The 11604-nt window shown below is 47.5% G+C and overlaps 2 protein-coding genes across 2 annotated transcripts; both read left to right on the forward strand.

The window, feature by feature from the left end:
- The first annotated feature begins 2233 nt into the window (after nt 1-2233).
- LOC123411002 (putative FBD-associated F-box protein At3g50710) lies at nt 2234-4551 on the forward strand. The gene is made up of 3 exons (XM_045103920.1): nt 2234-3252; nt 3350-3484; nt 3593-4551. The coding sequence occupies exons 1-3, from the start codon at nt 2353-2355 to the stop codon at nt 3956-3958; spliced, it is 1401 nt and encodes a 466-aa protein (XP_044959855.1). The 5' UTR covers nt 2234-2352; the 3' UTR covers nt 3959-4551.
- Nucleotides 4552-6562: 2011 nt separating this feature from the next.
- On the forward strand, nt 6563-9080 carry LOC123411558 (protein HEAT-STRESS-ASSOCIATED 32). The gene is made up of 5 exons (XM_045104524.1): nt 6563-6852; nt 7662-7853; nt 7951-8161; nt 8376-8599; nt 8689-9080. Exons 1-5 carry the CDS (start codon nt 6706-6708, stop codon nt 8797-8799), a joined length of 885 nt encoding a protein of 294 aa, XP_044960459.1. The 5' UTR covers nt 6563-6705; the 3' UTR covers nt 8800-9080.
- Nucleotides 9081-11604: the final 2524 nt, after the last annotated feature.

The raw sequence follows: 11604 nt of genomic DNA on the forward strand, positions 1-11604 counted from the left end.
GGAGGCTCGCCGCGGGAGGAGGTGGTGCGCCGGCCAGGGAGGGGGCTCGCCGCGGGAGGAGGAGACTGTGGGTAGGGCTGCCGGCGGGAGCAGAGAGGGGGATCTGCGGGAGGGAGAGGGGGTCGTGGGGAGGGGGCGAGATGGGGTGGCCGAGGGAGAGAGTCACGGGATGGGGAGGGTCACGAGAGGGAAGGAGTGTCGGTGGGGATGGGGGGGGCCGAGACGAGGGAGTGGGGGGGGGGGGCGCTGTCGTGGGGTGGCCCCCCCACGAGGGGGAGTCTGGCGGCGGCGTGGGAGGAGGGAGTAGCGAGGGGGGGGGGGGGGGGGGGGCGGCGGCTCCCTCGCCAGGGAGCTAGGGTTTGGCCGGTTGGGCCCTTTTTGGCCCAGCTCAGCCAGGGGGTGGGGTTGCTTTTTTTTTGTTGCTTTGTTTTGTTTTCTTTTTCCCTTTTTATTATTTCTTTCTTTCAGTTTTCTTTTCTTTCTTTTATCATTATTATTTCTTTAATACTTTCCTTTTTTTTACATATATATTCTTTTAATATTTGCAATGAACTCATAACGTACTCTTCGTTTGTCTTCAAATTTTGAATCCGGACAAAACTCGAATCAACGCGGGTCTGAGATGGGAATCCGATGACGTGGCATCATTAGCTGTTGATCACTGTAGCTTAATTACAATAATCACTGTAGCAAAAGTCGAGGATGTCACATTGCCACTGGAAGAGAACGAACTCAAGCCATCCGCCATGACACTCGCCGACCAGACGACCAAGGGGGGCATAGCCACCGCCGCCGTACTGATCCTCGTTCGATTTTCAACTATGGGACTACCGGTCGGTGTCGCCGCCTCCATATCCATGGCCTCAAATCCAACCCGTCCTAAGAGCATCTCTAGCAGACCCCATAAAACTCTGACCCGCAAAACTTGTTTACAGTTTGAAAATAAACGTTTCGCAGAATGTGTTGTTTTACGGGTCGCCTAGGCGGGATCTGCTCGGCCGCAGCCCGCTTCAGCCCGCAAATCGAAAACCCCAAATTAGCCAATTTTGACTGCAATTCCGACAATTGAGTTCAAATTCGAAGAATAAAACATAGTTCACGCGCAAATAAAAGCATAGTTTTCTATGGCAAACGCAAAAGGACTTCATGCAAAACCAACGACCACGTCCATCATCATCTTGGTCGCTTTTCACTCGTCCTCCGCACCACCGCCATCGATGCCATTGATGTCTCAGTGTTCATAATCGACACTTTGTTCCAACTCCTGATGGGAAAACATAGTCGGACGCACTGAAAGCATCAGCGGCGCTGGTTCCAACTCCTGATGGGAAAACATCACCGACATTGAAACACCCGCCGGCCGCCGCTGCCATCCTCCTCTTCAAGATGTCTCTCCTTGCCATATCATACCATTCTTTGGTGTGTCGTCCATGCCATCACGGCTCAATGTCATGATCTTGTTTTCCTCGGCAAAAAGCTTGGCCATGGCTTTGGTTTCATTGGCAAAGACTCGTCTGTCCTAAATGGCCGTCATGCCCAACCTTTCGTCCTATTGGGATACCTTGTCATCATGCGTAAGTATTGATCTTCGATCATTTGCCAATACCTCTTGGTTGTTTGAGATGTGTCGGCCATGCATCGAGAGACACCGCACTCCAAGCCTTTATCAAGAATTGGTCTTCGAACATCGTGTAGTTCTTCGATCTCGTGTTTTTTTGCTTGCGCTTGATCATACACCCCTTCGTCTATCTCATCCACCTCATTTTCACCATCGTGACCATCCACGTCACCATCCATTTCATTGTAATTGATCGATGTCGACGGTGTTGGTGTCCAACAAGTTGATGAACTCGGTTATGGCATCGTTCGAATCGGCCATCTCGTCAAACACCTCGCTTGCGGTGGAAGCAACGCCGTTGAAGGGCATCATCGGGCTACCTCTTGCCGGGGCGGAGGAAGAGGATGAAATCGCCGGGCTTTTCGTAGGAACCTTGTTTACGCTTCATCCCCGAAACCTTGCCCTTCTTCTCCGGCGGCGGCGGAGCCTACAACAACTGCACACCGAAGGAGGGGTGTGTGTGTGTGTGTGTGTGTGTGTGTGTGTGTGTGTGTGGAGGCCACTCCTTCGGTCCTTCCCCATTCCATTTCCGTCAAAATTTCTTGCATTTTCAGCGAAATTTGGAAAGTTTTCTCTCACTCAAACAAAGAAAGTGTCAATTTGGCCAACCCTAGCTGTCCTGTACACCCCAATTCACTCCCCACTCCGTTCCCCATTTCCCCGGCCGTGTCTGCGAGTGCGCCGGCGGGTGGAGAGCATTGCGGCCAAATCTGCCGTCCAGCCAGCCGCCGGCCATGCAGGCCGCCGCAGCGCCAGCGGCACCCGTGCCCGACCAGGGGGAATCCCATGGGACCGCAGCGAAGACGGCACGGTATGGCGACTGTGGCGAGAGCGCCGCCGATTTCATCAGCAGGGTCCCCGATGCCGTCCTCTGCACCATCATCTCCCTCCTCCCCACCAAGGACGGCGGCCGCACGCAGGTCTTCTCCCGCCGATGGCGCCCGCTGTGGCGCTCCGCGCCTCTCAACCTCGAGGTCCGCACCCCATACCCCGGCCTCGGCGTCCCCGTCCGCACCTCCTCCATCTCCCCCGATGCCGTCTCCAAGGTAATCTCCCAGCATCCTGGCCCCGCCCGCCGGTTCTGCTTCCACGGACTCCTTCCCGGCGACCTGCACGACCAGGTAGAGACCTGGTTCCGCTCCCGAGCCCTTGCCAAGCTTGACGAGCTCGATGTCGGCTACACGTTCCGCGATGTACTTAATCGGGAGGGAAACCCGCTGCCGCCATCCGCGCTCCGCTCTGCACCTACTCTCCTAGTTGCCAATATCAGCTGTTGTGATTTGCCCCGAGAGATTGTGCCGTCCGTGGGCTTTGACCTCCTCCAGCATCTCTCCCTGGTCTCCGTATCCATCTCAGTGGATGTCTTCCACGGGCTGCTCTCTGCTTGCCGTGCCTTGAAGAGCTTACAAATGTCCGAAATTCTTGATGCGCGTTGCCTCCGTGTTCGCTCGCCTACTCTTATGAGTATAAGCTTCCGTGACACCCGTGGTAAAGTAGAGCTGGTCATCGAGGATGCGCCTTGCCTTGTGAGGTTACTAATACCTTTTGATCGCCGAGATGATTGTGGTACTATCCGGGTAATTTGCGCGCCTAAATTGGAGATATTGGGCCCTTTGTTGCCTGTCGTCTCCCAGGTAGCACCAGCATCATCCTTGAACCTTGCATTTGGCATTCCTAGTTTCCTACACGGAGATAATTATTTTTTCCATGTTCATTGTTTGTTTTCTTCAGGGAGTAAGTTCAGTCGGCTTGGCAAACTCGATGCACACCGTGAAGATTTTGGCTCTTAGGTGTTCTGGATATGAATTGGATGGGGTTCTTAATATCCTTAGGAAGTTCCCCTGTCTCGAGAAGCTCTATATCATTGTGAGTGCTCATCTTTGCTTGCTATAAAACTTCTGATTTTATCGGAATATTGTTTGTAACAGCTTTATCACAGAGATGCTTGACAGTTTCTTAATATCCATTTTGCAGTTTCACAAACACCATGGGACAGATAAGAAAATCGAGCCTCAGTATGACCGACTATATCCAATTGAATGCCTTCAAACCCATCTCAAAACAGTGGTGTTTGAAACATTCGTGGGCCATGATAAACAGCTTAACTTTGCCAGGTTCTTCGTTTTGAATGCAAAGGTGCTAAAAAACATTGAATTTGAAGGAGTGTATGGTGCCAATGACAGCGTGTCGCTGGCTTACCAACACACGCTGCTACGAGTGGAAAACAGAGCTTCTCGAGATGCCCAATTTGAATTCAGGAGTAGACATCGCGATACTGAGAATCATCTCCTCAAGCATATCCATGATCTGTCAGTGGCTGACCCCTTCGAACAGCCATAGACAGGGTTGGTGCCTGAAGATTGCACTGTTCTTAGTGTCCTGTGCTTGTTTTGTAGACGGTATTGATTCCTTAAGATCGCATCCTGTTCTGCATAGACCTGCTCTATTTTCTAGCCTAAGGTTCCTCTGCAATTCAAGTAACTTTGAAGTTGCCACTGTTAACACTGCAAGAGATGCTTTTGGATGCAAAAACAGGGTGGGAAATTTCTGATGGGGAAGGATGCAAAAACATCACTGCTGAAAGTTGTAACTGGTGACAGCTGGTAAGTGGTAACCCCATCTGCCAAAACTGCTACTGGCTACGGTGTTATCCTGTGCAATCGTTCGCGGCTTTGCTCTGCCTAAGCTGTGGTAGGAACACATCCTTGTGTTGAAAACTTAATTGTCTTCTCAGTTAGTACATGCAAAAGCAGGAGATGTTTTGTTGCTGCTCTGTTTTTTATGTGTGTGTGCCTATATCATTTGCTTGATGCTTACAAAGTCTTCATATAGCACATGTAGGCTAGGCCCCTATGCTTATAAAGACTTGTGCATAAAGAATTTGTCTTTTTAGTTATGACTATATACAGAAGCACAAGATGTTTGACTGCTGATTTGTGTGTGTGTGTTGTGTGTGTGTGCGCGCATGCGCGAGCATTCTTATATAGATGCTTACGTAGGGCAATCTGTAGTATACTTTTCTAGTTAGGAGAGTTCTCTGCAATTTGCAAGGTTCTCAATCAGGCTGAAGTTTTGCTAATGATCCTCGGCAGCCTCGGTGGGGGGAGCCTGGGACTGAATGCTGCAGTAGTCATCATCTCTCCCCAGCAAGGACCTGAACATAATGCCGGCTTTGGCAGGGATTCATGTACTGCCTGACGCTCATCAACTTATTTTTCTGCATTGATATTTGCCAAAATGAAAAAAAAACTAAAAATAAAAGAAAAGAAGAAAGAACTTGGTTTTCTGCATTGCTGACAGAGATATAGTTTCTTCATATATAGTTTTATTGTTTCTACACTAGGCTTTTGCTGGGACGCTAACACCGTGTGTGTGGTAGCCTATTTCTTTTCTCAAGTAAACGATACCCGAGGCCTTAATTCTTGAAAATTCTGTCTCAATGGCGTTGACTTTGATTTTGTTGCTGGACAAGTGTATTTTTTCCACAGGCTGAAAGAATTGGCAGTAAGCCTTGTGGCCTCGTAGTGTGGAGCTATGGTGTTTTCAGAGCACATTTATATACAGGGAATAAAAATTCTTGTGTTAGGCCGTGTGGCTTTTGTTTTACGCAACTTTTTTTTTTCAGAAACATCGGCACTTTATTAATCAATCAACAAGGCTAGATAGAGTCTCCTGGATACACTCCGGAGTAAAAGGAAAAACAGAGACAATTACAGTTCATACACGACTTAGCTAAGTTATGGGCTAAAACATTAGACCGCTGACGAGTATGCTTGAATCGAACAGAGGAGATGTGCGACGCGCCATCCTCAATGTCCGCTACTATAGCACCCACCAACGAACGGCCACAAACACGAGAATTAACCCTCTGCACCAGAGAAAGGCAATCGGCCACTACAGCACCCACCAACGAACGGCCACGAACACGAGAATTAACCCTCTGCACCAGAGAAAGGCAATCGGCCACTACAACACCCACCAACGAACGGCCACGAACACGAGAATTAACCCTCTGCACCAGAGAAAGACAATCGGCCACTACAGCATCCACCAACGAACGGCCACGAACACGAGAATTAAACCTCTGCACCAGAGAAAGGCAATGGGAGGCAAAGATCACCGAGTCGCATCCTTCCTCACGTGTTAGGTAAACAGCCCATCGAAGAGCACCTTGAGTTTGTCAGAAGTGCCGGGCACGGTCTGCAGGGTCGGAAACCGACAATGCTTGGGACTGAAACACCACAGGCTCTCTGGTGTCAGCGGTTGAAACTAAGGTGAGCCTTGTGATTTCTATTCTGCGCAACCTTGCCTACCCTGCAAGGCAAGACGTGACAAGGACACAAAACCTTTAAAACATATAAGGATCTTTTTTTTTTTCCAGAAAAGGAAGCTTTTTTTTGGAGAAATTTCAGAAAAGGAAGCTGGGAATGCACTTGGAGAATAGAAGGGTACTTTCGTTTCTGGTGGTCTTTTTCTAAAAAAGGATCCCGGTAAATTTCGAATGTTTGGATTTTAAACATGGCAACGTGAACATATTTCACGGCAACTCTAGTTGACATGAGGTGACTTTGAGCTTGGCAAGTTTAGTAGTTAAACATGTCAATTTCCTCCCAATTCATATTTTGTGAGAAAGTTACCATGTTTACCAACTAAATTTGCCGTAAAAACCGTTCGTGATCTGATTGTTTTTTTACTTCAACTATTTTTTTTTATTTGAGATGACTTAGAGCTTGGCTAGGCTGGGCTATTTCCGAGCACATTTGTTTTCTGAGCTTCGAGCTGGGCTTTTTCCGAGAACATAAATGGCCCGTTCGAACATGAGCGATAAGTCGGGCTGGCCCAACAACACATCTCACACTGCAGACTGGAAACTTGTAGACCCACCGGCCGGGCCCATCCGTTTCTCTAGAAAGCCCTCAAAAAAATAAAAATAAAAACAGTGTCTCTCTCTAGAAGCAGCGGCAAGCTTCCACCTCCTTCTCCGCTCTTCCCCCGTCCGTCCTGCCTGCTCATTATCGGTCCACCGATCGCTCAGCAGAAGAGAGAGGAGAGGAGAGGAGAGAAGAGAGAGGAGGAGCACGACGAGGATGAGGGGGTGGAGAGAGGAGGTGGTGGCGCTGTCGCTGGAGGCGCGCGGCCCCGGCGACGACCGGCCGGAGAAGCCGCGCCGCTACGGGGTCACGGAGATGAGGAGCCCCTGCTACTCCTTCCGCCCCGCCCACCACGCGCTCCAGGTAAACCCCAACCCCCATTTCATGCTAGCGCTGCCTACGCTGCACGCGTTTGCCCGTCCGTCGCTGCCCGCGGCCGCGACGCGTGGATTTGATTCCTTCCACCGGGCTCCGCGTGCACGCGTCTCGTTCGGAACCAGCAGCTTGCTGCTACCAAATACAGGTCGATGCCCCGTCTGGGGCCTGAACTAGCGGTGCGATTACTTCTGCGGTGCGTAGAATTAGCGGACGCGTGTCGGCGAGTTGGTGTGTGAGACGACCACGGGTTCGATCTACAGATCATTTTTAGGGGTTTCCAGTTTATTCAGTCAACTTAGGTTGCACGGTTGCTGCTCGTTGGTAATTTGGTGCAGACTCGTATGTTCTGCCACTCAGATCCGCCAGTGTCTAAGTCTGTTTGGTGTGAGTGTGATTGGGATGCAGAAGATGGATAAGATAAATTCCACCCGCAAACGGGATGTAAATATGTGATGGTGAAATGAGCAGACATTGTTCTAGTATTTTGTGCACAATTTCCTCATGTCTTCATCACGGCCTCTTTGCAGGTTAAGTTTACTTCAGACTCCATGTTGTACCCTTTTGAATGAAATGAAATGATGCACACATTCTTAAAATGAAAGATGAACCATACTACTGAATTTCGCAGAAGCTCTCAAGATACAGAGATAATTATATCAGAACAAAGACCCGTAGCTCCTTTCTGGGTTCCCACTTTACTAAATTGCTGTGCTTGTTAATTATAATGCTGCTTCTTTTTCAATATCTAGACATTCCTGATAGCAGACTCTCAAGCCTGCCATATTTTATTTCAGGAAATATTGGATTCCCTCGGTCCTTTTGTTGATGGCCTGAAGTTCTCCGGTGGATCTCATAGTTTGATGGGAAAGGAACTGATCAGAGAGATCACTGATTTAGCGCACAAGCATGACATGTATGTGAGCACTGGTGATTGGGCAGAGCATCTTCTGCGCCAAGGACCCTCTTCTTTCAAGCAATATGTAGAGGTCTGTAGATATCTGCCTGTCCTGGTTGTATGCTATATGCGCACAGACGTGTCTGAACTCTGAAGCCAGATACATGACATGGAATATATTGTTGCAGGAATGCAAAGAGTTAGGTTTTGACACCATTGAGCTCAACGCTGGATCTCTCAAGCTTCCTGAAGAGGCTATCCTGAGACTAGTCCGCCTCATAAAGAACACTGGCTTGCGAGCCAAGCCCCTGTTTTCGGTCAAGTTCGACAGTTCTGAGATGCCTGCAGCTGGTGATAGGGCATTTGGGGCTTACATAGCTCCAGTGAAGCGGAGCTCAGGTAACTAGAAGCACTACCGTTCCACTGTACTCATATATTGCAGTGCTATTTCTCCAGTTGTATAAGTCATAACCTATTCTCTGTTGTGGAAAAAATACTGTCGGTATCATGTTCCTCTGTGAGGCTGCGAACGTAACTTGTTTCCTTCCATAATTGACTACATTGCACTCCCTTGCTTAAACAAATGTGTGCATTTTGTGCTGTTGGTTTGCAGAAAGAGTCGAAGACGTTGACCTGCTGATACGGAGGGCCGAGAGATGCCTGGAGGCAGGTGCAGATATGATCATGATCGACGCAGACGACGTCTGCCAGCGCACGGATTCCCTCAGGGCGGACATCATCGCGAAGATCGTTGGCCGGCTCGGGCTCGAGAAGACCATGTTCGAGACATCCAATGCCAACACCTCCGAGTGGTTCGTCAAACGATACGGCCCACGGGTACCCAAGCTTCCCACAACCCCTCCCTGAAACTGTACACTGTTGGCGTTCATCCTATAGAGATCCTTGGAACTGATTCGCTGATGCAGGTGAACCTCTTCGCCGACCACTCCGAGGTGATGAACCTGGAGCGCCTCCGCGGCTTGGACGTGCGCCGGAGGGTCCGCCCCTTGCTCCCTTCGCCGTTCTTCCTGATGTGATGACGGCCTTGCTGAGTAATGATATGGGACTGGGGCCTAAGCGAAGTGTTGATGGAGCTGAGTTTTCTGTACTGGGAGGAGTTGTGTGAACTGTACTGAGGGACCTAAGCGCTGTGTTGAAGTAGTAGCGAGTCCCGGAGCCGAGGCGGCAGTGTGTTGGTACTTGGTAGCAGGTAATAAGGATGAGGCTGTGTGTGTATGATCTCGGGGTGATTTGCACTGGGAGTAAGTCCTACTACTTGTTTCGAATGTGTGTGAATGTGATGATGCATCTAGAGCAAGATTGCAAGGATTGCTGGGATGAACAAAAGAGATGACGTGTACACCGATTCCTGAAGACGACGGGAACAATACGGGCCTTCGCTGCATTGCTTAACAGCAACTCTAGCTGATCCCTGTAATAACCAGTTGCTCCCTGTATAACCGCTAACCGATCGACATATAGCCGTAATCGTATATACTTCTTGACATCGTGGACTCCTAGCGTCATTTCATTGAACCGAGTCATTTAAATTGAAGAAGAAGAGACTGAGAGAGGTGATCTTTGAGGACTCTTCATTAGAGGAGGAGGAATATGACGACGACGGCTTCTAAATGGTCGTTGGTATGATCTTCAATGATGATATTCAGCAGCCAAAGAGATGATCATAGTTTGGCACATACACCTCAAACGTAATAGAGCGGGCCAAGATTATGAGAGAGTATTTTGATCCTAATCCAACCTATCCGGAGAAGTATTTCCGCTTGTGATTTTGGATTCACACAAGTCTCTTTATTACCATTGAATATGATGTGGAGAAGCATGATGATTGGTTCAAACTCATGAGGAATGCATGCAGAGAGATAAGTGTGACCCCTTTCATGAAGTGTATCACGGCTGTTTGAGTGCTGGCCTATGGATGTTCAACCGATGCCATTGATGACTATGTCTGCATTGGAGAAGATACAATCTGGGAGGGCGTTCAAAGATACGCGAGAGATGTATTGATATCTTTGGGTCAGAGTACTTGAAGATACCCAACAACGAAGACATTAAGAGGTTGTTGGCATCGAGTAAAGAAAGAGGATGATCTCGGATGCTAGGATCTATTAACTGCATGCACTGGATATGAAAGAATTGAACTGCAGGATGGAAAGGTCAGTACAAAAGGCCATTGCAACAATTCAACAATCATTCTTGAGGTTGTTGCATTTGGCATTCATTCTTTGGATTGCCCGACTCTTATAGTTATCTAAATGTGCTGTCGAGATCAGCACTGTTTCCTCGGCTTGTTGCCGGAGAGGCTCATCCTTGCAACTATAAGGCCAATGACCGCGGGTACACGATGGGTTACTACCTTGTGGATGCATCTATCTTTTATGGACCACATTTCTCAAGACAATCCCGAACAAGATATCTCATTTGCAACACGTCAAGGGACGGCAAGGAAGGATGCGGAGAGAGTTTCCGGTGTTATTCAGGAGCGCTTTGCCATCGTTCGTGGATGTACCGTGTATTGGAACCCCAAGGTTCTGGGGCAATATGTTGCGTCATCTTGCATAACATGATCATTTAAGATGAAAGACTCATGTCTGAGAACTATCGGTACATCACCAATGGGAGTCCTGTTGAGTGAGAGCACGATGCAAATATGATACATAGATTTCTCGCAGCCTTCACAGGATCGAGAACCGAGAAGTTCATACCCAGCTCCAAGATGATCTTGTTGTAGCTTTCATCATGCTATTTACTTCACTTGAACCATTTTGTGTGTTTGAATTTGAATAATTTGATCTGTAAACTCCGAATTTATATAATATTCTTTAATCATGTGAACCTTAATTATTATGCATTCGGAGAGATGTAATGTAAATAATGCAAATAGATAGCTGACATGTAATGTAAATTAGAATTGATTTTTTTTATAAAAATAAAATTTTACTCTGCTAAAGGTTAGGGGATCGGATAGAAATGATCATTTGTTAGAGGAGTAAAAGTACTTTTCTAAAGGAGATACTCAACCGCTTAGTACTTTAAATTTTAGGGGATTGGTTAAAGTTGCTCTAGTGCAACCGAAAAGACCTGATATGTACTCCCTTCGTTCTTAAAAGATTTCATTAGAGGTCTATATACGGAGCAAAATGAGTGAATCTACACTCTAAATTATGTCTATATATATCTGTATGTAGTTTACTAGTGAAACCTTTTAAAAAACTTATATTTAGGTACGAAGGAAGTACCTTGCATACCAAAAAAACATTGCAACGGCAACCCCTGCTTTAGTCAAGGTTCACATAACCTTCCCCTATCAGATAGAGAGATAAGTTGCTGCATCGCTGCAGGCTCCATTTCGGCCGCTCCGAAGGCTCATCATCACTAACGGACCAGATTGAATCCCGCTGCAGGCGGGATCAGCGATCAGCAATCCGCAAAAAAGAAAAAAAAACGGACCAGATTGAAAAAGGTACCACATCGACCACTCGGAATTCTGTAACATTTGAAGGAGAAGGCAAAGCTGCTAATGAAGACGTTCTAGTGTCTTAGGCCAGCTCTAATTGATCCTCTAAAAATAAACAAGGATCCGACTGGGTACACTTTTAGTGAAGTATTTTTATTTCATTAAGTTTTGATGGGATCTAGCCGGCTCCCTAATGTAGTGGGATATTTTCCTTTTTATTTGCATTTCAATTTTGGCCATCAAAACAAATTTCATTGCTTCTTTATTTCATTGAATGACGTTTTAATACATTGAAGTACATAATTCGTCAATTCTTTGCTACGAGAACCAAAAAGAAAAAAATAAGAACCATAATTAGATACTTTCA

Source organism: Hordeum vulgare, chromosome 7H, assembly GCF_904849725.1.
Source record: "Hordeum vulgare subsp. vulgare chromosome 7H, MorexV3_pseudomolecules_assembly, whole genome shotgun sequence".
In the NCBI taxonomy this organism is placed as follows: domain Eukaryota; kingdom Viridiplantae; phylum Streptophyta; class Magnoliopsida; order Poales; family Poaceae; genus Hordeum; species Hordeum vulgare.

What these genes read in the sequence shown, in the direction of transcription:
- LOC123411002 (XM_045103920.1), top strand. Translation starts at nt 2,353, where the DNA reads ATGCAGGCCGCCGCAGCGCCAGCGGCACCCGTGCCCGACCAGGGGGAA. An exon ending in TGTTGCCTGTCGTCTCCCAG is followed by an intron (nt 3,253 to 3,349) that starts GTAGCACCAGCA and finishes TGTTTTCTTCAG; the next exon opens with GGAGTAAGTTCAGTCGGCTT. An exon ending in TCGAGAAGCTCTATATCATT is followed by an intron (nt 3,485 to 3,592) that starts GTGAGTGCTCAT and finishes TCCATTTTGCAG; the next exon opens with TTTCACAAACACCATGGGAC.
- LOC123411558 (XM_045104524.1), top strand. Translation starts at nt 6,706, where the DNA reads ATGAGGGGGTGGAGAGAGGAGGTGGTGGCGCTGTCGCTGGAGGCGCGC. An exon ending in CCGCCCACCACGCGCTCCAG is followed by an intron (nt 6,853 to 7,661) that starts GTAAACCCCAAC and finishes ATTTTATTTCAG; the next exon opens with GAAATATTGGATTCCCTCGG. An exon ending in TCCAGTGAAGCGGAGCTCAG is followed by an intron (nt 8,162 to 8,375) that starts GTAACTAGAAGC and finishes GTTGGTTTGCAG; the next exon opens with AAAGAGTCGAAGACGTTGAC.